General features: G+C 37.7%; 4 protein-coding genes across 10 annotated transcripts; all 4 read right to left on the minus strand.

Moving 5' to 3' along the window:
• Window positions 1-3,607: 3,607 nt before the first annotated feature.
• On the minus strand, window positions 3,608-9,414 carry LOC117621482 (FIP1[III]-like protein). Of its 5 annotated transcripts, none has more exons than XM_034352016.1 (9): window positions 8,765-9,414; window positions 8,237-8,448; window positions 7,881-8,007; window positions 7,620-7,685; window positions 7,395-7,487; window positions 7,205-7,306; window positions 6,939-7,117; window positions 5,124-6,840; window positions 3,608-4,657 (listed from the first exon to the last, which is right to left on the minus strand). In XM_034352016.1, the coding sequence occupies exons 1-9, from the start codon at window positions 9,170-9,172 to the stop codon at window positions 4,103-4,105; spliced, it is 3,459 nt and encodes a 1,152-aa protein (XP_034207907.1). In that variant the 5' UTR covers window positions 9,173-9,414; the 3' UTR covers window positions 3,608-4,102. The 5 variants fall into 5 exon arrangements, with proteins under 5 accessions (XP_034207907.1, XP_034207898.1, XP_034207889.1 ...); XM_034352007.1 differs by having other exon boundaries at window positions 7,413-7,526; XM_034351998.1 differs by having other exon boundaries at window positions 6,939-7,105; window positions 7,395-7,526.
• A 694-nt stretch (window positions 9,415-10,108) lies between these two features.
• On the minus strand, window positions 10,109-14,682 carry LOC117615001. Of its 2 annotated transcripts, none has more exons than XM_034343960.1 (13): window positions 14,277-14,682; window positions 13,992-14,178; window positions 13,835-13,907; window positions 13,594-13,738; window positions 13,378-13,487; window positions 13,007-13,138; window positions 12,793-12,934; window positions 12,576-12,719; window positions 11,997-12,157; window positions 11,802-11,876; window positions 11,469-11,607; window positions 10,601-10,867; window positions 10,109-10,376 (listed from the first exon to the last, which is right to left on the minus strand). In XM_034343960.1, exons 1-13 carry the CDS (start codon window positions 14,523-14,525, stop codon window positions 10,218-10,220), a joined length of 1,983 nt encoding a protein of 660 aa, XP_034199851.1. In that variant the 5' UTR covers window positions 14,526-14,682; the 3' UTR covers window positions 10,109-10,217. The 2 variants fall into 2 exon arrangements, with proteins under 2 accessions (XP_034199851.1, XP_034199850.1); XM_034343959.1 differs by having other exon boundaries at window positions 11,469-11,637.
• A 1,372-nt stretch (window positions 14,683-16,054) lies between these two features.
• Window positions 16,055-18,999, minus strand: LOC117616133 (peptidyl-prolyl cis-trans isomerase CYP21-4). Of its 2 annotated transcripts, none has more exons than XM_034345352.1 (8): window positions 18,732-18,999; window positions 18,455-18,630; window positions 18,299-18,338; window positions 18,130-18,174; window positions 17,545-17,630; window positions 16,800-16,937; window positions 16,560-16,710; window positions 16,055-16,465 (listed from the first exon to the last, which is right to left on the minus strand). In XM_034345352.1, exons 2-8 carry the CDS (start codon window positions 18,604-18,606, stop codon window positions 16,379-16,381), a joined length of 699 nt encoding a protein of 232 aa, XP_034201243.1. In that variant the 5' UTR covers window positions 18,607-18,630; window positions 18,732-18,999; the 3' UTR covers window positions 16,055-16,378. The 2 variants fall into 2 exon arrangements, with proteins under 2 accessions (XP_034201243.1, XP_034201244.1); XM_034345353.1 differs by having other exon boundaries at window positions 18,455-18,621; window positions 18,732-18,993.
• A 737-nt stretch (window positions 19,000-19,736) lies between these two features.
• On the minus strand, window positions 19,737-22,057 carry LOC117616194. Its single transcript, XM_034345436.1, has 2 exons — window positions 20,879-22,057; window positions 19,737-20,737 (listed from the first exon to the last, which is right to left on the minus strand). The coding sequence occupies exons 1-2, from the start codon at window positions 21,216-21,218 to the stop codon at window positions 20,316-20,318; spliced, it is 762 nt and encodes a 253-aa protein (XP_034201327.1). The 5' UTR covers window positions 21,219-22,057; the 3' UTR covers window positions 19,737-20,315.
• Window positions 22,058-26,412: the final 4,355 nt, after the last annotated feature.

Below are 26,412 nucleotides of genomic sequence, written 5' to 3' on the forward strand. Positions count from 1 at the left end.
TTGTTGTGGGAGCATCATTTAAATTGAAATAATTTGGGCAGGAAGAAGAGGAAGCCATTTTAAGAAGGTTTCGAAGAAAGTCTTACAAAAAAAAACTAAAGTTTCAGAAAATGAAGGAAGTTGAGTTGAAACGCAGTTGCTCCAATCAAGTTTTGCAAAGGCAATATCTATAGACGAAAATGTGGCAACATTTCCAGGATCCTAATATCTTCTCGGATCCCCATATTATCTTTTTCTTTCCCAGATTCCAAAACTTCACGCGGCCTCTAATAATGCCTGTCGGCACTTTCGGCGTTTTCAAGTATTATTTTCGTCAAAGCCGATCTTGCTTTACGGATTTCACGGAACTACTTTTTCAAAAGTACCCCGAGAATCTCGCAATTTTCCTATGGTTAATTTGAAATTCACCGGTTCTACCTATTCATTGTATTTGTGTATAAATGTGTTACTAACGAAATTTTCTTTGCAGAAGATATCCAGTTTTCTCCATACCTAGTGATGCGATATCTACTTGTTTTTCTTATCACTGAGCACTCAATATGCCCGAGAAGCAAGACTATCTCTGATCATCCATTCAGGAAGCGAGACTATCCCTGATCACGTTTCCGCTACATCAGGGAACTGTGAAGGCGACCTTATGCTCTAATCTCCTGAGGTCCTTCTAGACTAGGAGAAATGAGAGCTTGTTGTCTGCTCCCACCAGCTTCCTTCCTTGATTACTGAGCTTGTTGTCTGCTCCCACCAGCTTCCTTCCTTGATTGCTTACCTTATCTTGCAATCAATATCACAATTTTTTGCATTTTTTCTCTTTTTGTAACTCTCTGTTCATAAGAGATTTTATTTCTTTAGAATGAACATCTGAAGAAAGAATCCATGAAGTGATCCTAACTCTGAGAGTTATTTGTTTTTGACAGAGAAAAGAATTGTGATTTTGCTCTTGCAGGATATAACTAGATCATCAAGCACTACATTTACTGGGCCGATACAAGCTTGAATGATACTTGAGAAAAGTTTCTCCCACCTAAGGATGTAAGCAATACTTGTGTTATTTTATGCTTATATACTTATTTGATATTTTATCTTGAAAGGTAACCAAATGGGGAGATAAGTCCATTCAAAAAGAATGGCTTGTATGTATCCATGAATTATTAATGCAAATTTTACAGATTGCAAGTTGGATACATTGATAATACACTGCACAGATTAAAGTCCCATAAGAACAAAATATGGGTATAGCAGTGATCAATATGATGCACGTCTGTTGCGTAGCAAATGATATGGATTGAAGTCCCAAAAGGACAATCCTTTAACATGTCAATATTGATATTGTGCACGCCTAATGCGTAGCAAATTATATGGGTTAAAGTCCCATAATATGGGTTAAAGTCCCAGAAATTAATTGACATGTATGTATTAATCTGTGGCATGCCTGCAGCATGACAGATATATGGGTTCTAAATGTTCCAACTCCCTAAATGGAGATTATCCATGCCCTACTATAAAATAACGCTCCATTGGAGGTTATAATCCACATTCTCACATAATAAAAGCCCCCTGAAGTGGCTTGGGTACCCAAAGGCAAAGAAATGCTTATAATTGATGCATGTGCATGCACATGAGAATGGTGGGATCATGAATTGATGAATGACAAATTTTGATTTTGGAGTAGCTACTCAAATCATCAATTGGCTGTGTTGATTGGAACCACGTTCAATTATTAAATGTCGACAATATCATTGGCCAAAATGGAATGAGGTAATTCCATTATAGATAAGAATGAACGTGAAAGAACAAACCCACAATACGAACCCCAAAATTTGTTAATATTGAAAGTTATACTTGGGTGTTCGGAATAAAAGGGAATATACCTACTTTGTATGACACAATGTTTTTGGCATAAACAAGGAATGTTGGGTTTTCTCCATATTTATAGATTCAATTGTGCCCCTTTATTGCACATTTACGGAGACCAACATGTTATCTTTAAGGGTTATTAAATGCACGGAGCATATTGCCAGAAGCGATTCCCTAAAGATGTATAAATAGCTGGGTTAAAGCTATATAATGTGTCATAAAGTTTAATCCCTTTAAACAAAATCCTTGAAAGGATTGAAATTGCATGAAGCAAGTCCCTGAATGACATGTGCCTGAAGCACAAAATCTGTACTCAATGTTAATGTGCATAAATTGCCTCAGTGAGTATATTGATTATAATGTGTTTGCAACACATTAAAGCTTCTGAAGAGTTCAAGAAATATTTGTCTTGACTTAAAGATCGAGCATTATGCCAATGAGATTCTTGCTTATACTAAGAAAGTATTGAAGCATTTTTATGAGGATTATCCGTTGGACACTTTAAGGATTTTTCGGAAGTATATTGGACCGGACATCATATTTTCCAGATAGGGCTCAACTCCATCACCATCATTTTGGGATGATGTAAGACATATTTGATGCTATCTCTGCATAAAACCATATACGGGCATATTCTTTTCAAGTAAACTTACAAATAGCCCAAGTGTTGTTAGATATGCAGAATCTAAAAATTTCTATGATTTACATAGAGATAGCTCACTGGAAATATATTTACTTACTCAACTACGAGAATTGTTAATGGCTACATCCTCCACTCACTCCGAAAGATTCTCACTCCAAAAGATAGTCATGAAGACATCAGGGGGAGATATTAATCAGGGGGAGCATCCAGAAGTATGCTATACAGATTGTTGTACTCTTCTTTCTTCCTTCCATCAGTTTTCTACCTCACTAGGTTTTCTCCAAGCAAAGTCTGATGAAGCAACTGACATATTATTTGTGGTCTCCAAGGGGGAGTGTTGTAAAGTATAAAGTAGTGGAGCCCACTTACTATTTGTTTGTAGACTTTGGTGCATGAGTTTATTGCACATTCACGGGCATCATTTCCTTAGCCTATAAATAAGACATTATTGTGCCTTTGCATAGACACCTCCAATTGAGAGAAGAATGAGAGTCAGGCAGAGAAAAGGAAGAGAAGGAAGAAAGAGGGTGAGTGAGTAGAGAGGAAAGAGAGCAGAGAGAAATTCTCCAAGAGAGAAAATTAAGTGAGCCACACATATTGTAAACTCTAAAGTTGTAGCCCTATTATTTTATATAGTGAAAAAGTTATTGCTGCTGCTCTCCGAGGACGTAGGCATAGCCGAACCTCGTTAAATGCTGTGTCTCATCTACTTTACGTACAGCTTAAAATTCGCACATATCCCAGTTTATTTTATAACAAGTAAAACATTTTTCATAAATGCTCTCATTTGGAGAGGATATTTTAGTCAATTGAATAGAGCGTACTCAAAACTAACGGTCATTCACCGAAGGACATTTTTCCTTCAATTGAGAGGATAATTGGCGTACACTTTGCCACGTTTTCACTCTTGTTTTTTTTGCTTCTTTTTCTTTTGTGGTTCTAGAGAGGGCGGGTTGTTATGCCATGTGGAAGCTCCTTATTGGTAGTTCATCAAGATCAGATAGTTTATCAGACCAAAAATAATCTATTCAATCCGAAGCCTCAGTATATCAGGACAGAAGCTCACAACAATTTCGGAGATTTTTGGACAGAATAAAATATGCAGTCAAATCAGTTGACTCGTATACCATATCAATATTATAATTTTCTTTTAAAAAACCGGATAAAAAAATATGCATACAGGCAACACCAGGATATGAGTGAATTAAATGAGTCCGAATTCTGGCAAAAATGGTACAAATTCAACCAATCTTCTTGAGCATGATTCTTGTCCATTTGCTGCAACACAAGCACCCTTATTTCTCAAACTTGAATCTGCATTGAAGATTGTTATCGCAATGAAGTCTTTTGCAGGTAGGAATAGGTAATAGGTCACTTGAATATCAAATCTTTCCTCCAATTTCTCTGAAAGAAGGGAAAAATAACAAAAACTCTAACCTGATTCTATATCTCAAACTGCTGTGTTTAAGCTTTTATTGATCTGCCTCAAATAGCTTAAGTCACTCTGAGGAAGACTTCAAGCCATGAGATCAAATCTGAGACTACTATAATAAAAATCTATATATAGAAAAACAAAAAAAAGACATGTCATTGCTCTTAAACAACCTATAAACCGCCCCACCGCCTCTTTCGGGCTGGCCTATGTTGCTTTGTTTCAGCGGTTTCAGCTAGAAGATCAACCTCAGGCTTGGACAATTTGTCCGGCTCTTTTTTCAAGGTGATTGACTCCTTAAAGCGCTCCCCACGTTTCTCCATTTTTGCCATTGTCTCAAGAATCCTTTGGTTGTCATATCCTTCTACAACCTTATTCCCATGGGAAGCACTCCCATTATTAAACGGTCTCCTTTTTACATTGTGAGCTGGTGCTGCATATTCAGAAGCATGTTTTCTCTGTACGGGATGTGCTGTGGTCAGTTCTTCTGTTCCAATCTGGCCATCCTCCATATCCAAATCATCATTTTGACCTGTAACTGGAAACACTTCAAGCCTGTTCTCATTGTTTTGGTTGCGTCGAACTTTTGGGATGCTAAATTGGACTGCCCTTTTCTCAGATTCACTAGAACCCACTAAAGTTGTCCGTGCCCCACCAATCTCTAGGTCCATATTTTCACGCCTATCATTGCGCATCAAAGTTCTGCCTTTGGAGCATCTTCCAGAGGACTGCAGTGTATAGTCACAAGGAAATGTCACTCATATATAATATATCAATCACTAAATGGGTAAAGTAGATGATTCAACACATGCAGCAGAAGGTGAATGAACCAACTCCGCTACTAGGGGCGATGCTAGAAGAACTTAAATTAATGGATCGATGATCGACAGGGAACATTTTCCCCCTCATTACATGCTTCACACCCTGGACCTAATAAGGCCTTATGTTGATCTAAATATAACTCTTAACACTCAAGAACATATAAACGAAGTAGAAATTGTTAAAGAGCTTCACAAAACACATTACCTGGCGAGGGGAAAGTGAAAATATTATATAAAAAGGAAAAGGAGAAACGGAAAACATGCAACAGGATAGAATTGAAAAGAATAAATAAGGCTTGTTGAACTCATGTCGAGCACTCATATATACAAGTACAGTGATAATAGGTTTCATCCTTTGTTCCCTTAACTTTACCTTGCCTTCCCCAACAATCAAGTCAGTCGAATCTCTGCACCTCATGATCGTCTGCTCATGCTTACCCATCATAGAACTTCTATTCATACACTTAGCACTACTTCGTTTTCTCATCATTTTCAATCTATGTTGCTCTGGTAGCATATCATCAATATGCATAGCATCATGAGAAGAACAAGATTTAACATGAAATGTTTCATTCCTTACATATTTCTGATAAGAAACAGATCCCTTCTTAGAATACAATTTGTCACCATGATCCCTGACAGTTAACTGATCCTCTGTCCAGTGCAGCACTTCAGATCGCCAGTTAGATCTTCTCCACCTTAAATGATCATTAGGATAAATGATATCATCAATTTCATCAGTATTATGACTATCAAACCAGTTACTCTCTTTGGCTTCAGCAGAGTATATTTTTCTCGCATGCCTCCAATATCTTTCATCAGTTGCTCTTGAGTAGGAAACATCATTTCTTGGTGATAGGGAGTCATTCCACCTTTCTTCATCAGCTGTGTAAGACTGATGGGACAAATAACGATTTTCTCCGTGTCTGCAATATTGATCTTTAGTTTTCCCAGAGCATGAATCATCCCAATACAAAACGGGACCGTCAACATGTCCACCCCTTCCCCTAGAGTTTTTTAATTCTCTCCTAACCTGTGGAAATTTCCTTTTTTGATCAGTGAATGAGACGCATCTCCCAAATTTTTCTCCCACAAAGTCATCTTCGCATTTATAATTAAAACCACCACTAGGGTTTGGTATTTTCTGCAGTTTGCTGCTATTCCTTCTACATGGAGCATCCCTTTCTTCAGCAGTGTGGGAGGAGTACCTAGAATGCAACCCCCTGGACTCCCTGTTGGTGAGAGGACTCCTCTCCTTAGTGAATTGTGTTCTTCCAAAATGATGCCAATCTGCATCCCGCTCTTCACAAGAATACTCCCTTTCATTCCAGGTTTTGCTGACATATGGATCTAGCATGTCTTGGAACTTCTGACTACCTTTTCTATTCCAATAATTTGTATTAGCTGTCTGAACATGGTTATCAGTATATCTAATACCATAATGGCTTGATTCTTTATAATCTGAAATATCTTCTCTGTGACTACAGCTGAAATCTTGCAGCCTTTTTTTCTGTCTGCGAGAATTCACATAGTGATCCTTGTCATACAGGTCATCTGTTTCCAAGGTGGGGGATGCATCATGATCATCTTTTCTGTGAACATTTGGTTCAACAACACTGTCAAGCCTCCTATCCTGATGCTTGCGCTTCTTTGGAGCAGGACTTCCACGTGCAGGATAATCTTTGACATCAACTACTTTTCTCTTGATGACTACGCCTTTCGAGTTCTTACAAGATGATCTGACAGACTTGCATAGTTCAATGTGTGGATTCACTGTTGACCTTACAGGAGTATGGATATCTTCTGGATCAAAATGATCACTATTATTGGATGCTTCAGAATCACTTACAAAACAGGATGAAGTGGGGCTAAGTTGAACATCATCACCAAGTGATAATTGTGCTTCCATCATGCTTTGATCAGCACAGACAGCATTCCTGCCAACACTCTCTGTTGTTTGATTTTCAATTTCAATGGTTTCCAATGAGATAGCATTCACTTGCTTATGGTCATACCCGTCCTGATCAAAGGCCTGGTTATTTCTGTGATTATCAGAATCTATTGCCATGGGACTGATCTGCTGGGAACACCTGATGATATCAAGGAAAGATATATGCATTACATGTGCCATAAGAAATTTTATAATAACTGGAATATTTAGGGCCCTACATCAAACAAGAATACAGACCTGTCTAATCTTCTCGAGTTTCCTTTGAGACTTCGTACAGATAAATTGTCTTCTTTGGCAAAATTAGAAGAGGGAATAACAAATTTCCCAATTGCAGATGCCTCATGTACAGTCCCATTTGTACAGCCCTGTGCCTCACCAGAATCAGAGGTTTCCTCAGTGGGGCCCTGCACAGTAATCTACCCAATCATGTGACACTGATTATTAATAGCATAATATAAGGTAGAAGCAAAAATTCCACAAGACAATTCAAAGTGACAACACACCTGTATCACAACATCAGAATCTAAACTACGTGGATGCCTACTATCAAAAGATGGTTGGCGTTCAATAATACTATCTTCAATCTGAATTGCTCTGCCTTTCGGCTGAAACATCAAAAGCCAACAAGTTATAATTATCTCAAACTAGTTTCTGAATACAATAATCACAGAATAGTATTAAATTCTGACATACTAGTTCCAACTGTCTCACTCTGGAATCAAAAAATCTTGATGGAGGACCATGTTTCCTTGGGCCAGCATGATTCATATCTTTAGAAATAGTTTCCTGAGCAAATTTATCATACTCAGATCCAGCTTCTTTAGCCTAGTAAGCAAGATACGGGTGGACATGTAAACACCAAAAATTTGAACGGTTGTGGTGATATATTAAGAATCCCAAAAGATTTAAATAAATAACCTGAAAGAGTTTTGAGGAGCCTGGGACAGGGATCCCGAACTGCATGGATGTCAGCCGAAGTTGTTCCTGCAATGCATTATTATTAGGATTGTATTTACAAATTGCTGTGTCAAAGAAAACCATTGAGAACCCGTTTGGTCATAAGGCCAGACCATTTAAACCTGCCATAACATCCAAATGGGATCTAGAAGACTAGCCTAGAGAAATTTTTTTATATGATAAATTTGTTTTCGATGATAAGTAAGGCACCATTTCATTTACCAGGGAGTTGCAGTACTGTTTCCAACTGTCCTCATTCAAACCAAAGTTGAAGTAATCTGTTAAATCAACTCCAGGATACCTCCATGGCTTCTCCTCAAATGATTCAACATTTACATCAAGTATGGTCCTGGAAGAAAGAAAATAAGGATGCTTTGTGTCAAACTTTGGACAGTACTACTCTAAAAAAATTTATTGAGAAAAAGATAAATTCTAGTATTCTCTACAGAGCCAGAGTTCTTCTCAATTTTGTTGTTGTCTTTTTTGGTATTCGATTTCATGAAACTTGACATATCGACGGGTTAACCATTACAGAAATTGGGTTTGTGCAGATTTAATTTTGTTTGTAATTTACTAACCTATACCAAGGAAGCCTGAAACCATATCTATTTGGAGTCAGCACGGGATGGGGTGTATCACGAACACAAGCAATGTGAGAGCTTGACCCCTTACGTTGATTGCGCATATTATTATTATCATGGTCTCCTCTAACCAACATGGAAGACACCAAGCCCACAGCCTCATTGGCTTTTCCATTGCTTGGACAAGTATATCCTTGAGTCCTTACATACTGCACAAATCAGCAAGCATCTCTCAGTTAGAAAAGTAGTAGGCAACAAGACAACAGCTAAAGAAACATAACATTTCGCATCGAAAAATATCAGTGTTGGAGTGGAAATACTTAGAAAATCAAACATAGTATTCATCATCTATCCATATTCAGTTCTGTAACCGGAAACATTCCAATTATATATTTATTTTACAGGGCACTGTCATCTTTCTCCTGAATACTTAAGTTTCTATAACTAACCAATGAATGAAAATTACTGGTTTCAAATTAGTTCAGAAAATTTTAAAATTAAATTTGTCTGGCACAATTAGAATACCTTGTACTCTTTTGTAGCCACAAAACCATCATCACCCTCATCCTCATCATTCTTCATGCTCCCTCGGCCTGCAACTGGAAACATTTGACCCTCACAGTCCTCATAATTCAAAACTATTTTCAAGTCATCCTCACTGTCACTTCCACTGTAGTCTTCATTCGCCTCCAAACCAGAAACTTTCTCACCCAACTCCTCGCAGACAGAATCGGGTTTCTTAGAATCAGAGACAAATTGCTCCTCAGAACCAGGCCTAGCGTTCTTCGCCTTGTGATCATCATCATCATCATTTATATCTTCTTCTGGCTCTGTGTAAAGGTGAGCAAAGTTCGGAACGCCATTGATGGCTGAGTTGGCTTGCGGTTCAACACCAGCATATAGCTCCCCGAAATCATCGTCGAAATCCTCCATTGACTATAAACCCTGGAAGTTAAGAGGGGAAATTCTCCTAGGGTTTTGCTTGCTAGTGATAGGGAACCTCCATTGGTAACGAAATGATAAGGAGCTTTGGATGGCTCCGATGTATAAAAGTCTCGAGCTTTTGTTTTTGGTCTGAAAAAGTCCCGAGCTTGAAATGCTAAAAATGTGACAAAAACCCCTCATAAACCCTGAATCCCTTTTGACCAAAACAAAAACAAAAAAACAAAAAAACCCTGAACCCCTAAAACCCTAGCACACAGCCACTTATTATTTGTTTTATTTATTGCATTATTTTCCTCGCTGGACTCCCTATATTTTGTCCCGCCAAAAATAACCAAAAAACTCAAACCACTTTCTCTGACTTCCCTCTCCCCCAATCCCGCCACCGCCATGTGCTCTCGCCCATCTGCCTTCAACGCTGTCATGTCCGGCACTCGAGTCGCCGCCAAGAAGCGCAAAAACCCTACACCCTAAACCCAAGGAAACTCCCAATTGCTATCCAATTGCTCTCCAAATCCCAAATATTCCAGTTATGCTGAGGACGGTACTAGGCCTGATGATTTGGTAGCTGTGGTTCGTCTGTTGGCCATAGGGCTTGGAGATTGGGATTGCAGATAAATCAATTATTAAGAAGCAATGCAAGGAACTTGGAGACTTGGCTTTTCAAATTCATCTCAAGTCAGGACTGGCAAGCCTGCTCCTTTTTAACTGTTGCCAACGTTTTCAGTACATTTCATCTCATCATTGTTATGGAGTCCGAGAGGAGTGTCCTTATGATTCTTTTGTGGATGATTGGGGGTTTTTTTATTTATAATTTTTTTTTTTTTCAAATGCTGCTGTTGATTGGAGTTGTGATCAAAACATTGAATAATAGGATTTAAAGTTGTAAATCACTACTGGATTTGTTTTGTTCGAATGAAATATGAATTTCTACTGTATCTGGACTGATAAACCATATATTTTACCTTTTTTTTTTTTTTTTACGCATAAATAATAATTTGAGCTGCCTACTGAGTATTACATTTGCAAGCCATCATTATTCACTCTTCAATGCTCCAGTTATCTCCCATGAGATCCCTTCAGTCTCTAGCATACGAAGAGCATCATTGGGTCCACAGCCCTGCTGCTTACAATTAACAATTGCAACCGTGAATCTCTGTTTCTCCAATGAAGTAGGATACATAGCTTGATCATCCTGGAATACAAATCAAAAGTTAGACTAAAAAGGACATGAAATACACAAACAAGTAGAAGCATCTTCGCAGCAAAATACCGTTGCAGATCTAAAAAATTAAGCAACACAACGGAGATCCTCATAATTAGATTGTAATATGGCTAATGATAACGTCTAAATTGTACATGCATTCATTTTGACCTACTTCCATGTAGCTAGAAAAATCAGTTGATTTCATATATTACCTCAGGCAGTTCAAAGAATTCATCAGGAGATATTTGCAGCAACTCTGTAGCAGTGTGACCAGTGCACCATGCAGAAACTTCCCCACTCTCGTCTGCAAGAGTAATTTTCAGGTAGAAAGTATGGATAACTTCAGCACCACAACTGGTGTTACAGAAGCTGCATTCCAGAACATCATTGGGCTGCTCGGTAACAAAATGGCCACATATGGCATGCGAAAATCTTTTACTGACATGAACCATCTTCATTTTCAGCCAAACCTGAACTATCTGTCCACATGATAGTATATAATTATAGAAGAACAGATATCCCAACTTACAGGCTATAAAATGCGAGACATATCCAGTGTAGTAGATAACTGATATAAAAGCACAACACCTATTGCAAGGAATAGAAAACATGGCTCCTTCATGCCCTCCCCCACACTTTCCACCAAAACGAATGCGAAAGAGAGTTTTACCACAATACACATCGTGACAGACAAACTTGCAGAGAAGGAAGACATGGTAATTCTGTGCCATAAAGTTGCAGCAGTATAATTCCTTTTGATTTCAGGATTATTGTTTTACTAGGTATGTGTGAGTGATTGGGTGCGTGTAAGCTGTCAGGAGCACACAAAAAATCAGGCCTACTATTCTTCCTCAATTCTAAATAATATTTTGGAAACAGGGTTATGATAAAGTGGCAAACGTTTGCACATCCAGAGAGAAGCGGAACATGATAACTTCTTTCTTTTTTTCCCTTTTGCAAGTGAACATATTAGATTACAGCATAAAAAGCAGAAGCATAGATAAAGGAATCATGGAAGAAACAGACAAATGATTTTATCATGATAACTGTTCACAACAAAAATCTATTGGAAACCCATACCTGCATACAGCTAGTCTGGCTTGATAGATCAGAGAGGCTTGACAATTTATGAAGACAAGATGAGTTTAGCAACGCTGGCAAGGAACTGAGGTTGAAGAAAGAAGCTCCAGCAGTATTCTCGAACCATAATGCTTCCAGGCTGTCAAGCAAAAAATGTTTTCGTGGAACCCTTATAAATTCCAAATCAGACTTACAAACCACATAACTAGGAACAAACCAGAAAGTATCTGAACTATAACTGAAAATGACTGGTCGAGAACATTGGAACTTGCTTGAACCACCCACGTATTGACATTAGAAAATGACTAATTGAAAATGCTTGAATAAGCTCACCCCCTCCACTTTGTCATAGAGCATGTCAGGCCTGATATGTACACTGTGTGACCAATGCTTAATCTTCTTAATGACCTAGGAAATACACATTTTGAAGCAAAATTATATTATTAAAAATATTATTAAAAATGTGAAATTTATAGTCGGGGAATGGGTCATAAAACCAATTGTACCAAATTAACTTATTATCCTTACCAACTCTTCACAAAATGTAACTTTGCCCAAATTGCTCCAGTGGCATCTTCAACTCTCAAGGAGAAGATAGCTTCTGTGGTACTTCTTTCTCTGGTAATATTGGTAACAACACCGTAAAGGCTGACACCAGTCATCTTGTCATGAAGGTCAGTCACAAATGACTGCAAACTTCACAGGAGTAAGAGATATTAATAAAAACAACGATATGCAAATGCTAACAGGAGACTCGGGTATGAATCATTCAGGCAGTTGATTTCACACAAACTTGGATGATTGCATAGCAAGTAGATAAGAAAGGAATTTTTTAAATAATTGCATAAGGGCATTAGTGCGTGATTGCTGAAGAATGACAATAACCTACTACATAATATGACTTGGACAGATGTTCATGGAATCAGTGCATAAGTTGATTCTCTGGTGCTCAAAGCTTCAAAATTCAATCAATAATCCATATTCAAGAAATTAATGATAATGCATCCCTTTAGAATCATGGTACTCATAGCTTCTAACACAAATTAAATTATAGACATTACTAAATAGTGTGCACACAATAAGGAAGTGTAATGGAAGGAAACTCACTTGAAAAGGATAACTACTGAAGTCAATGGACCCATGTGAATCACAGGGCAAGGAAACTTGAGAAACTTGTGGAGCCTGACTGGGATCTATTGTGCTCTGCAGTCTTGACCCTTGATATTGATTTGGTGTCAGTGCTACAGATACCTGATTTATACAGAAACTTAACTCCATATCTTAAATGATAACCCAATTATCCAAACTGTGATATATGACTTACTTGCTCTTCATGTTGAATCAGAGGCACCAAAAACAATTGCGTTGTACTACCAAATTCAAGGCAAACTTCATTACTCGTTTCAATACCTCTGTCTACGGAACTAGCGATATATGGTCTATCCAGTGCAAGCATACTTCCCACGCTGAAGAAATTGAACTATGAACATACAATGGAAGAAAGTATCTAAAAAATGAAAAATGGTTCTAGAGTTTACCTCAAAAGATTGGCCAAGACAACCTGATCACCCCACAGCAGAAATTGTAGCTTCACACCATCATTGTCAACAAGAGTAATTTGTTTACTCTGTAAAGTACCATGTACTTCCAGTGGCCCAATAATTTCAATTCTACACATAAATAGGGAAAGCAAGGTAACCACTTCAACCCCAGGGAAAATTCAACCTCACTAATCAGCATTATTCCAGTTATGAACTTCTAATTTCAAGACACATCCATATGATATATCATGTTTATAGGATCTCAGTTGATTATCACATCCCCACCTCATTAGGACATCCGAAAATAATTAATATTTATAAAATATCTCGCCTACTTAAAATTTGTTATTAGAAACAATTTATCTTACCTTGCATACAACGAATAACAAACGTCTTTATAAGCGGCATCAAGAGAAATTGAACAGAATGGATCTGAACAAAACTTAGTTCCTATCAGCATTAAATCACCATCTTCAGCCTACGTTAATGAAAGCAAAAAAGACTTGTAAGAAGAAAAGTAAAAAGACACACCCCAAATCCTTTTCCTAATCTCAAGGCGGGTAGTAGTCAAATCTGAAAATTACCTCATCTAACAATATGGTCAGATATTCTGTTGGCAACAGCCGCATATAAGCGGATCCTCCTTTAGTTGCAGGACGAAGATAGCACCCAGTGAGAAAGATCTCCCTCCCTTTCTTGAGAAGTCCATTACGAGTCAAGTCACAGTATCTGCACAGATAAAATCTCATGCTATTGGTTTCAGAAGAAACTTAAATGTAGTTGTAAATACACATAAAAGCAACACACACCAAGAACAACATATACCTTTGGTGGAGATAAATGTCAATAGTATTGGAGCTCCAATAATCTCCTAAGGAAAGCATAGAGATGCTGGTACCTGAGAAAAGAGAAGCAATTAATATCACCGATAAAGAAAATAACAATTACGTTAAAGCTCCAAATTTTCAAAATGAAAGTCTACCTGGGAGAACAAAAGCTTCCACAATTACGGCTTCCAAAACACTATTCAAAGACAAGAAATTCTTTTCATAAATGGAGTCAATGGTCACGGTGTTCGGAAGCTTCCTTCTCTTGTACTTCTTTCTCGACTGCTTCAAACATTCCGGCATTTTCTTTGGAGGCCTGTCCCTATGTTGCTCACTCCACGCCTAGCAAAAACCAACACAATTCAAATCAGGTTCCTTTCTTTTATTTTCTCACATTTTCTCAGCAACCAAACAGAGACGAATTTGATTAAAAACGGTACCTGAGATATATCAGAGAGTAGAATCGCGGCAGTGACGCCGCTGGAGTAGGCCCTACAAGTCTTGAGAATCCGAGAGGCTATCCAGTTCCAGCTGGGTCCAGTACTGGTTTCCGCCCCGTTTTCATTCGGATCCAAATTTTCGTCTGGTTCAGGCGAGAGAGCGAACCTCGCGTAATCAATGAATTTGAGAAACGGATCTTCTTGATTTTTTGGCTGATCAATGTCCATGACCGAGTCGAGCGAGTTCATTTCCACGGAGTTCACAAGCCCTACCAATCTGCACTGTGTAACAATATAATACACATTTTGGGATTTTAAAGGGGAGGGAAGAGAACTCGTACAGCTTTTTGGCGCGGGTTTTGAAAATTGAGCACCGGTGGTGGACTGGGCCGAATACTTAATGATTAGTATGTGCCTGGCAATGCAGCAAGTATTCTATAGTGAGGCCCTTTTGTGAGATCTTATTTTTTAACCGTTTAATTAAATTGTTTAGTCGTTGGATTAAAGTTGTTAGTTTGATTCAACGCTTCAGAAATAGGATCTCATCTAAGAACTATATATAAGGCCCTCACTATAGAATGACTCTATAATGTAGTCCTTAATCTTTTGGTCCACACATAAATTTGATCACTCTTGTCGCATTTAGTTGAAGATCTTTGTAAAAATTGATAAGAGATATATAGTCATATGCCCATTCTTAGTACTAATAATATATACAAACCTTACACCATTTAATTTTTATAAACAAACCCAAAAAATGACAGCTGACCCTATTGAATTTAATTTTGATTTATTACTTTGATGCTCTATTGAGTGTTTTGGGCTTTTTTATGAGGTTTTGGAGTTGGGTTTGTTTTAAAAAATCAATAGCAATTTTGTAATTTATAAAAAGTTAAAAGCCTTTTTGTTATGTTATAAATGAGTTTTGGGTGTATTTTTAAAATCCATTTCTTATAGATATTTGTTTTATAATTTGGACTATTTTATTGGGTATAATAACGAATCTCCCAATTGATAGTGTGGGGTAATGTGATAGCACGTGGCCAACTTTAAAGGTATGTTTGTGTCATAATACAACTTATCCACCCATGACACAAAGTACAACTCACTAATTTTGCTTAACAAGACTAACCCTAAAATGGAGAGCAGATGCCTTCGTTGAGCAATAATATGAGGTTTTATGATAAGCTAAATTTTGATGAAAATTCTTGTTTAAAATTGGTCACGTAATGACATTTTATTAATTTTAGTGAAAATTTTGTCAGAATGAAACAGTAAAACCAAATTAATGTGCATACCAAAAGATGAAGGACCTCATGAGTCATGAATTGCTTTGAGATTTGAAAGACTAAAATGAAGACTTTTAAAAAGTTCAAGGACCAATTGTGATTATAAAAAATAAAAAAAAATAAAAGCCCCTTCTTTCTCCCCCATAGATGCATAAACAAAGTTGATCACCAAATCCAATTACATGAGAGAAATTTCAACCAAGACTTTTAGGCAAGCACGTGGATGACATAAAATAAAAGAAAAATTAGGTTTTAGACATAATTAACTTTATTAATTAGTTTGCACGTTTTGGATAAACATAAAATAAAAGGGGCAAAGCAAGAAGCTGGGAAATCGTTTGGAAGTATAAGGTAACCCATTCAGACATCTAACAAGATGAAATATCAACTCGGTTACCAAACTGTGCAAATCGAAACCTTAACCTCCATGATTCTGTGATGGCGACAACAATCCATGACATTGTCTAAGAATAATTTTAAGAGTGGAAATGCCATAAAAAGAACAAAATGAATCATATCAAATAATCATAACACAATGATTGCGACAACAAAAGTGCATATCAAATTAGCTTAATTGTCGTATTTTGTCCACCCCAGATGTGGAACCTACACCTAAAATGAGTATCAAAACTCCCCCCTCCCCCACTAAATCACAAACCAAATCAAGAGAGTAGAAGAAGAGAAAATTGGCGGGGAAAATCTGAAACCTAAGATGTACTGTTGTACATTGCAAGGGTAGTCCGGCAAGAAAATACTCAAACCAGCAACTATACTATGCAGGAATACTTCACATTAGATTGTATTGAATTGCCCTTAAATCTCACGTTTCAGAATCACGCCAGTGATCCCTACAGAAGATTTAGGCCGATAATGTTCATCTGTATCGACCTCTTCAATTTCCTGAATGGAAGATCATATGCAAAGAATTATACATTAGATATTATCCAAGTCTAGGCATAACAAAATATTACTCAAGATGCAAAAATATATATACCTGCACCACATCCTCTCCCTTAATGACCCGTCCAAACACAATCAGCTTATCATTTAAATCTGGTATTGGTGCAGTTGTGATAACAAGCTCAAATCCTTTGTCATCTAGTCTATTCTTTGTAGTTCCAAGCATAAAAGCTTCATGCTTTGGTCTTCATGTTTCTCACAGGTAGGAATAAAGCTATCAGTTTTGTGACAATGGATGAAATACCAACCAATTCAATTTTTTTTTAAAGCTAACCTCATAACTAGTTGACTACGAAGCTTCCCTTTTGATATCCAATCTTCAGCTGCTCCAAGTCCTTGGGAACCTCCCCCTTTAATAACATAGTGTTTGATCACATGACTGAAGGGCATCCCCTGAAAGTGCCCCTTTTGACTGCAAAACTAATGACTTAGAAGTGTCTTGCGAGCATAACACAATATTACCAAACACACAAACCAAGCACGTCTATTTGTAGATGTTACTGCTAGTCAGTACGTTGGATGCTTTCCAATTGTCAAAGTTCTGATTTTATTTGCAATTACTGTACTAATCAAGCCTACGTTTAGGACTTAAATGTTGTCAAGATATAAGTCAACCAGGTATCTGCATCACCAAGCTTCTAGAATAACACAGAACCCTTTCACTCGTTGGTGAACCCTTTCACAAAGGAGCTACAACAAAATATATGACAATGGCTTATAAAAATATAAGAATATCTAAATGATTAACACATAGGATAGAGAACTTTTATTACAAGGAAATTCAATAAGAACCCAAATTAATGGAAACTTATTGTTGGTTTGGCTATTGGTAATTTGGTAACAGCTATGCACTAAGATCCACCCCATCCCCTAATTTTGACTTTGTTCTCTCAATCTTTAAGAAAAAGGACTCAAATAGAGAGAGAGAGAGAGAGAGAGAGAGAGAGAGAGAGAGAGATGATTTTCGATAACTAGAGCATGTATGTATGTAAGATTTATATGCACTGTTGAATACTCACCATAAGTCAAGAAATCTATCCACAACCTCTGGAGAACCATCCTTGAAAAGTTCCACTGTGATAGGACCTTTTGACGTATTTAGAATCTATATAATAAAAAAACACGGGAGGGGAGAAGAAAGAGAGTGAATAACTAACAATATAGAGAAGCAGATAGGAGTGTTAGGTGTTACATCGAATTAAACCACTAAACATAAACATCAGCAGAAAAATAGGAATAAAATGTCTCCAAACGAAACCAGAGCAGCAATCCTTATGCATTAAATTTTCCCATAAATGAACCTTCTGTAAAACTCTCAAAACTGGCGTGGAAATTTGCTTCCGATTACATGAAGTGACTTCTTGCACGGTAGTAATAGTTGCTCGATTATTTGTGTATTCCAAATATAACAAGATAAAATCTAAAACACAAAGCAAAACACTGCTCAATGTGCTCATTCAGAGCCATAAACTGATCGATAAACATTGACGTCATAACTAATTTAACCACACCACCACAACCAAAAGCACACCCTCGTAGTTCTAGCAGTCGCAGTTGCAGTTCACATTAACACAAAAAAGCAAGTTGGCAACAAAGACACTTACAGCATAACCGGGAAGATCGTACTTCTTTACTAACCCACCAATATCCTAGACAATAAAGATTAATAAGTTTAGTCAAATATGCATTTACTCATAATTACTGCAAAACAGGAAGATTAATAATTACACAAATGAAAAAGAAAGAAAGAAAAAACTCATTTCACATAAATACCTCTAGAGTAGATAAGTCCGACCCAGATTGGTCCAGCGACCTACGAGCAAATAAGCGCACAACAAAATAAGAGGCTGAAATCATCCAAATTGGCACTACAATTCAAAAATCACGAAGGATATGAAAACTACAACAGATAGAAAAAAGAAATGCTACCTTCTAGACCAATAGCGATAAGTGGCAACTAAGGACAAGGCGATCAAAGCGATGATTAAATTGCACATAACTATGGTAGTGATACTGATTCGAGTTGGGCCCTTCTTCTTTTTGCTCTGAATTAACAGCGCCTGTGGCTTTATACGAGCCATGACCTTCGACTTCAACTGTAACCACTAAATTCAAAACAATAAATAAAACTGGATGATGCGCCTCGATCCCCAAAATAATTGGAAGCGAAACCCTAGAAAAAGAAATGAAATTGGTGAGGAACTACCTTCGGGCTTTGGGCTCTGAATCTGCTGTGATTCAAGATCGACGGAGTGGTTTTGGTTTATGGTTTCAGTGACGTTGAGAAGTTGGATCAGAGAGAGTACGGTTGGTGGGTGATTTCAGTTTAACGCCAGTCTGGTCGATCTTCTTCTCGGTTGGATTGGATTTGGACCCATTTTCAAATTTTTCGAATGTTTAATTTTAAAAATGGTGGGGGGTGGAGCCCACGTGAGATTATTCGCCGGAGAGCAGAGCTCTAGCTCTTCTGCCCAAATCACGTGATGGACGGTCGTGATTGGATTAGCGTGTTGATTTTTGGGAGCTTGACGTTCGGTTTGTGGCACCCGGTCGCGGGTTTTGGCTCTATCCTTTAAACCCGTCAATTTTCCCACCTGGACGGGATATGTCATTTCTCTTTTATTTTTTTAATTAATATTTTTCTTTCTTCCTCTTCCTTCCCCATTTTTTTCCTAACCAAAAGAAAGCGAATTAGTCAAGAAACATTACTTATAAGATAGTTATTCAAGCTCTTGATGTTAGTCTAACTAGTAGTATGAAATTTGTGAACACTAGATAGGTTAAGAGTTCGATTCCCTCAAATATAACAAAGAAGAAGAATGTTAACTTAAAATTCACTTATTATAAGTCTTTTTTTTAATTTTCAGATTCGCTTATTCATACTTAAAATGTTGTTTAGCTCGCTTAACATCAAACCAACTTGGTGTTCACCATCATGAATATAATCTTAAGATTATTGTTTTTTTTTTTTTAATTTAAAACAAAAGGGTAAATTCACCCCGTACTCTTGTCTTGGATTCCAAATGTTCCACCTTTTTCAAACCCCAAATGAGACACATTTGAACACTAAATACATCAAGTTCTTAGCATTGTTAGCATCCCTTTGCACCTAATTACCTTGGTAGGGCGTTTCCTTTCTTTTGCATTGCAATATGCATTGACAATATGTGATCTCCGGTAGTGTGAATACCTCAATTTTCAACACCTCGAAATTCAAATACGCATTATTATTATTATTCAAATAAATAGAGACAACACCACTTGTCAAAAGGACAATCAAAGTCTTTCTCCCTTTCAACTAACACCTAAAGAAACAAAAGCTTCATACAAGACCAACAAAAAACATAAACAAACTACTTCATCTACCACAAGTCAAAAAACCAACCCAAATATCACTCTCTTATAATATTCACAGACAGAAGAAAGCAGCAAACTTTTTATACTGATATCAATTTATCTTTCTCAAAGAAACCACTGGTGTACAGCAACTCCTAGATCCCTCACCCTTCCATACAAAGCAATGCATTCCCAATAAGCAAGCCCTTTTGCTCCCATACGTCTTTCCATTTTTCTGCCACCATCCATTATTGCACTCCAAAAACAATTCATCTACCAAGCAGATTGTCTTCTTCTTTATCATTTCCACAACCATTTCTGCTTCTGCTTTCATCACAACATAGTCCTCTTCCCTCACATTTTCCTTTAGCCAATCCGATAAATCATTTCGTGGCAGTGCCACCACTGTGCTTGAAGCTTCTTCAGGCTCTACTACGAGGTTGTAAACTTCAAATTATTTATCCATTTTTGGAAAGTTTTGCTGAAACCATTCAGTCACGCCGCTGTTGTCCTCATTTAAGTCCACATTAACAAACACTCGGCGGTCATAACCTTGAAGAGAATCACCCATCAAGTTAGGAAGGAACTTGATCTTCTTCAAGTACTCATTTGATTTAGCCAACACACGTCTCGGTGGCTCAAGCACCACATCTTCTAGACCCTTAACCACTGTCTTCTTGGCCTTAGTTTCGAATTGGCAAAGCCGCCTAGACTTCACCGCCAAATCATAAGACGGGCTGGTTTTCCTCATTGCCACAAAGGTGGAAGCATATCGACGAAGATACACGATCTTGTAATTGGGTTTCGGTTTAAAAGCATTTGAAGGGTCATTGCTTAATGGAACAGCCACAATGCCACCAATCTTCAAAATGCGATCTACAAATTTAGCATCAACCAAGTTGAATGCGAAAACAAAATCCCAAGACTCGTCCAAGAATGAGCTTTTTCGCTCCAAATCCGAATCCATAACAATGTCAAATACATTATAATCAAAAGGATGAAGATTGTGAATCATACCAACATTGACCGGGCTCACAATGAGAGCTTTGTCACTTTTTCTGCGAAGGCCTTCACCAGCTAAATCATGGAAAAGCTCACCCAATTGCTCAAAATTGAAATTTTCAGATTGAGTATCATATTTTAATTCAGAAACACTTACTCCCCTCAAAAGGGACCCAATGCAGGGCAGTGTGAGAATAACCAAACCCAAAAAAACAGACCTTGAAATAATGCGCAATACCTTGGAATCAGGAAGCTTGATCACCAAATGAGTCTCGGAATCCAATCCTATCCTTCCTCCATGAAGGTGCTTCACCTTGCTCTGGTCCTTGGCTGTATATCCACCAGCCAATTCCATTTCTCTGTTTCCTTTTCAACACTTTCGTAAAAAAAAAATCCGATAAAAGCTCTGTGAAAACGCGAGATCCGATCTGCAGGTCAAGAAGAAAAGTTCGAAGAGCCGATTTGGCGGGTACCCAGATGCGAAAAAAGTCTGAAGATTGCAAATTTTGCAATGTATTCAAGAAGGAATCGAAGGTAAAACAACTAAGAACATTTTGCGATTTAGCGGGCACAGAACCTAGCGGCTGTGTGATTACCACCCGTGAGGGCCACGAAGGATTTTCTACACCAAAGAAGTAAAAGCTGCCTAATCCTCTCAACCTCCATTGTCTTCTTTTTAATGCACACTCACTCGCTGTCTCTCTCTCTCCCTCCCTCTCTGTTTATGATTTTTTTTTTTTCTCTTACCCAGATCAGTGTGAGAATGACGTTTCAGAATCCCACCCAGATACTAATTTGCAATGGATCGTCATCTGAAAGCCAACCACCATAGACCAGAGTGGTTGGATTGCGCCGAGAGAGACGGAGCGAGCGATATAGAAAGATAGAGACTTTGGGGGTTGCGAAGAAAAAGAGAGAAGACTTTTTGTTGAAGATGAAAAACTTATGGGGATGGAATTGCGTGACAGAATTAGAAAGGGATTTTTATTTATCCAGAAGGAAATGGAATCATGGAAGGATGTGATCGTAGGAGAGTCCTATGCAAATTGCTATTTTTGAGACTCAAATGCGTGACTAGGCCACATTCGGTTACTTTCTGTGTTTGGGCGACCTACCTTACCAACAAAAAACAAAGAAAGAAAGAAAGAGAGAAATATACCAGAATATGGTGGGAATGGGTGAGAGATATTGAGATGGTTGGAAAAAAAGAGACTAAATTTGGGAGCTAATTATAGTGTTTATGTTGGCATTTGGGATGATGGTTGTGGTGGGTTGGTTTGTTGTTTTGTTTAGGTTCAACTAAAGTACACATCATCTTATCTTAGGAACTTGTAGTGTTTAGGTTGAATGTCATACTTACTAGGTTCATGTGTAGCATAGTAGAGATCCCAAGAGAAAGAGTAGATATTATGTTTTTTTATTTTTTTATTTTTTATTTTTTATTTTTCAGTATACCCTTCCATATTTTGGGTGATAGGCAAAATGTTTTTATTTTATTATTATTATTATTTTTTAGCGAAAGTGATAGGCAAAATGTTAGTAGTTTCTGGGAGAACACCACACTCCATCCCATGTACAAAATCGTAATTTGTGTACATGCATTGGGCTTCAAGAAATCACACAAGCGGAAGTAAGGTTCACAAAGCCTTCTCTCAGTGGACCAAATAGGCTGCAACACATAGAAGCCCATGATCATTGGTAAGAACTAAAATTTGTTGCAGTAAAATTCCCATTCCCACCAGTTTCTTTGCCCTTGGAAGCAAAATAAATCTATTTATACTTTACAAATAAGAACATTTTAAGTACATGCAACTCTTGGCAGTCTCATGCATATTCTAAAATTTCCAATTTTATACAAATTAGAACATTCTTTACGTTTCTTTGTCATGAAGGGGCTGTAAGACCCCACAAATAAATCAGCTCACCAATACAAATCAAACAAGCAAATTAGAACATTTTGAGTACATACATCAATGTGAATTGGATAGCATATAAAGAGTTTGTATCTTTTTTTAGGCTATTGTCATGAGTTGATCATGTCATCCTTCCGAGGTGCAGTGGCATGACATTTACCTGTCACACTCACATCGTCATGTATTCATGTTGCAATGCCAAGAGTTTTACGATCATACAAATCGTAAGCACCAAAGATTCGATGATGCTTACTTAGATGTAACCAAAATGAAACAATAAAAAATGGCTAATATATTTGAAAATTTGTTTGGTACCCTTTGGACTAAGGGTCATCATTTGGCCCACGGTCCACGAGAGTCAAAGTGGGTAGTTCGAGACTTGATGGACCAAAGTTCAGCCACATTCTAATAATCAGGCTCGTTTGGCCCGGTTCGTTCTAAGGTTGGGTAGGGCTTGAGTTTAGGTTTTGAAACCTCCAGTCCGACAAGGCCCACCCATGATCTGGCCTAGCCCGAGTAGTGATGTGAACTGCATGTGAGGAGAATAGGAAAGGTAAATGTGACTTTTTCATAGTGTAGTTTTCGTTTCCATTTTTCTTCTTCTTCTTCTTCCCTCCCTGTACAACCAAATGACAACCAGTCGATGTGGGAGAGATGACATCGATTGCGGCTTCGTTCAGACATGACTTCTCCGACTTCGATAGCCAAAGTGGCAGCACGCATTGAGCTCCGTGACAGGTTACAATGGTGGAGCCGACTTGTTGCACCGCTAAATTGTAAGAAATGGGAGCGGAGGATTGAGGGAGAAGGCACATGGATGCCTTAATCAATTTATGCTATTGGATTCCTCTCGCTGGAGTTGCAAAAATGGAAAAAGAAAAAAGTAGTTTCTCTTTTGTTGCTCTGTAGGATAGATGTGGGATGAGATGAAGGGGATATTTCTTGATTTATTTATCACTTGTTTTTTATTTATTTATATGTTCTTAATTAAGAGAATGAAGAAATTGATGCGAGAAGAGAAAAAGGCAGAGCCACCCCTACCACTAGCCCCAAGCCCATACCCACTGCCCCACCCCTCTGCGTCCTCCCTCTATCTCTGTTTTAATTAATTAATTAATTTTTTAGTATAAATTGATGATTTTAAACCTCAAATTAATGGCAATATTGATGGAGTGTAATGGTAGGACCAATGTGCTGATTAATAAAAAGTTGATGGACTATTTGAACGAATAATTTAGGAGGGTGTATTCAATTTAGATTTTAAATGATTTTAAAGAGTTACAAAGTTGATGGAGTTTAATTGAATTTAATTGAGTTTGACTGAATTCTACAAACTCCACATAGATTTTGACTGAATTCGTGTATAGATTTTAACTGTGTTTGTTAGAGTTTTATTATTGATTTTAATGGAGTTTATATCACTAAAAAACCAAAGGGTTTAGGAGGTGGTGATGGCGATGGTGGTGGCCGCGATGATGATGACTATGGTGGTGGTGGTGGTGGTGCAGCGGCGGTGGTGATAGCCATGATAAGATGGTGGTAGTAGAAATGGTGAAATTAGATCTTAAGAATAAAAATAATATATCTATCAAAATCTCTAGGGGGGAAACAAAGATTTTTCATGGCCTAAAATTATTATATGATCAAACGAAATCCACCACTTTTTGTATTTCCTTTAAAATCAATGAGTTTTTTAATACACCCAAATTTTTACGAAGTCTTTTAAAGTCGTGATTGAATACATCCAAATTTGAGTGGAGTTTAAAAGTCTGAATTGAATACACATAATTGGATAAACCTTTATAAAATCGTGATTGAATACACCTGAACTTTTAAACTTCTTCAAATTCTTTTAAAATCTAAATTGAATACATATTGAGGGACCAAAATGCAACTCGTGTTTAAGTTTGAGGACCATTTGAGTAAATAACTGTAGGGAGTTCGAGAATTAGACCCCAAGAATGCTTCAAAATGGTAGTGAAGCCTTAGGAAGCACCCTGGTTATCTTCACCAACAAAAACAATAGTCGCTTACAGATAAATTCTTGGCTTAGCATGAAAAGCTTGTAGCATGTGAGCTGAGCATTCATGAGTTTAGCATGAGAGAGAGAAAGAGCTGTGATTTCATATAAGAAACAGAGGTTTAAAGTAAGGGGGAATGGATTTTAATGGGATTCGTTAGGGGGGGGGAGAGAGAGAGAGAGAGAGAGAGAGAGAGAGAGAGAAGTGGGTGGTTTGAGCAATTGTCTGGCAGCCTGACAAAAGCTTGGTCAGACTCTGGAATCTTGAAAGAAGAGAAAATATGAAGAGATGGAGCCTAATAGGGCTCGAATTTGAAAGGTTCCAGGATGAGAGGTGATGCTTGCTCTCTCTGGATAGGGTTGCTTGCCTTTTTGTGAGTTGTTTTGCTGGGTAGAAGGTGCCTCCCTTTTATAGGCGCTGGAAGCTCCTTTTTCCCAAGAAAACCCTAGTTGGTTTTCTCCAATTTTGCTAAGTCTTCTCCTCCATTTCTTTTCTCTTCCTTCGATTCAACCTCTTTTGTGAAACCTTCCTCTGTCCAAACACACAAAGACAAGATTTTTCGGAGCTCTAAGGCCTTCCTATAGCTGCTTCAATGTTAAACTCCTATGTTTGGCTACTACCTCACCTTTTTTCCTCCCTTATTTCATGGCAAGAGCTAGTAGGAGAAATAAATGGGAAATGGCGTTGGTCTAAAATGTGTTTTGCTCAAGTATCCTTTGGTTTTTTGAATGGCTTGTGTTGGGATTTGTCTTTGGCCATGTGCTGGAGATTCCCAGCAGCTTACAGACGTGAGTGGCCTTTAGCTTTTGTCATGGTTTTGTCTCCAGCTAAGTGCTAGAGGCTGCATATATTTTCCTTTGTTGCGTGGGCCTTTCTAAGGTGATGGGTTAACCCATTAAGGGAATGGGTTAATTTCCTAGAGTATTGGGCTATTTTTCCTAGAGTATTGAGCTTTTTTCTCTCATTTATGCTTACCTACATATTTGGGCTCAAGAAATGGGCTTGAGTTTCGGGGCTTCCAAGCAGCCCAAAACTTCCATTTCTCAGCTCATCAATGGGCATCATGAAAACTCGTTACCATCCATACCACAACCCGCTCAGCAAGCCCTAAGCATTTGCGTGGCTTGGATCCACTTAAGCTTGTACCGTGGCGTGTTTCTTATTTGCTTGGCGTGGCACGTGTGCAAGTGTATATGACGAACTCTTGCGTACCCAAGTTGGGTTCCTTTCTAAGTCAGGTGTTGTACTGGGTTAGAAATATATTTGGGCCCAACCTTGAATTTTTTGGGCCTCAACAATAACCCTAAGTAAATATCTTGTCTTTTTACTTTAATTTACTTTTATATTAATCTATTTACTTATGTTTGTGCATCACAAATTATTTGAACATGTGAATAAAAAAAGTTATAAGCTTTTGTGCTCATGAATCTCTGGCACGTATAGAAAATGGTGTTTCAAATTGGCATAAGATTAGAGATGTGTTAAAGCATCTTTAATTGATATGTGAAATTGGCATGTGAACATGAAATGATAAGATTAAAGATAAAATTATTTCAACTGAGTAGTCAAATCCTACATGGTGTTTCAAATTGGCATAAGTTTAGAGATGTGTTAA

Source organism: Prunus dulcis, chromosome 1 (genome assembly GCF_902201215.1).
Source record: "Prunus dulcis chromosome 1, ALMONDv2, whole genome shotgun sequence".
Classification (NCBI taxonomy): Eukaryota; Viridiplantae; Streptophyta; class Magnoliopsida; order Rosales; family Rosaceae; genus Prunus; species Prunus dulcis.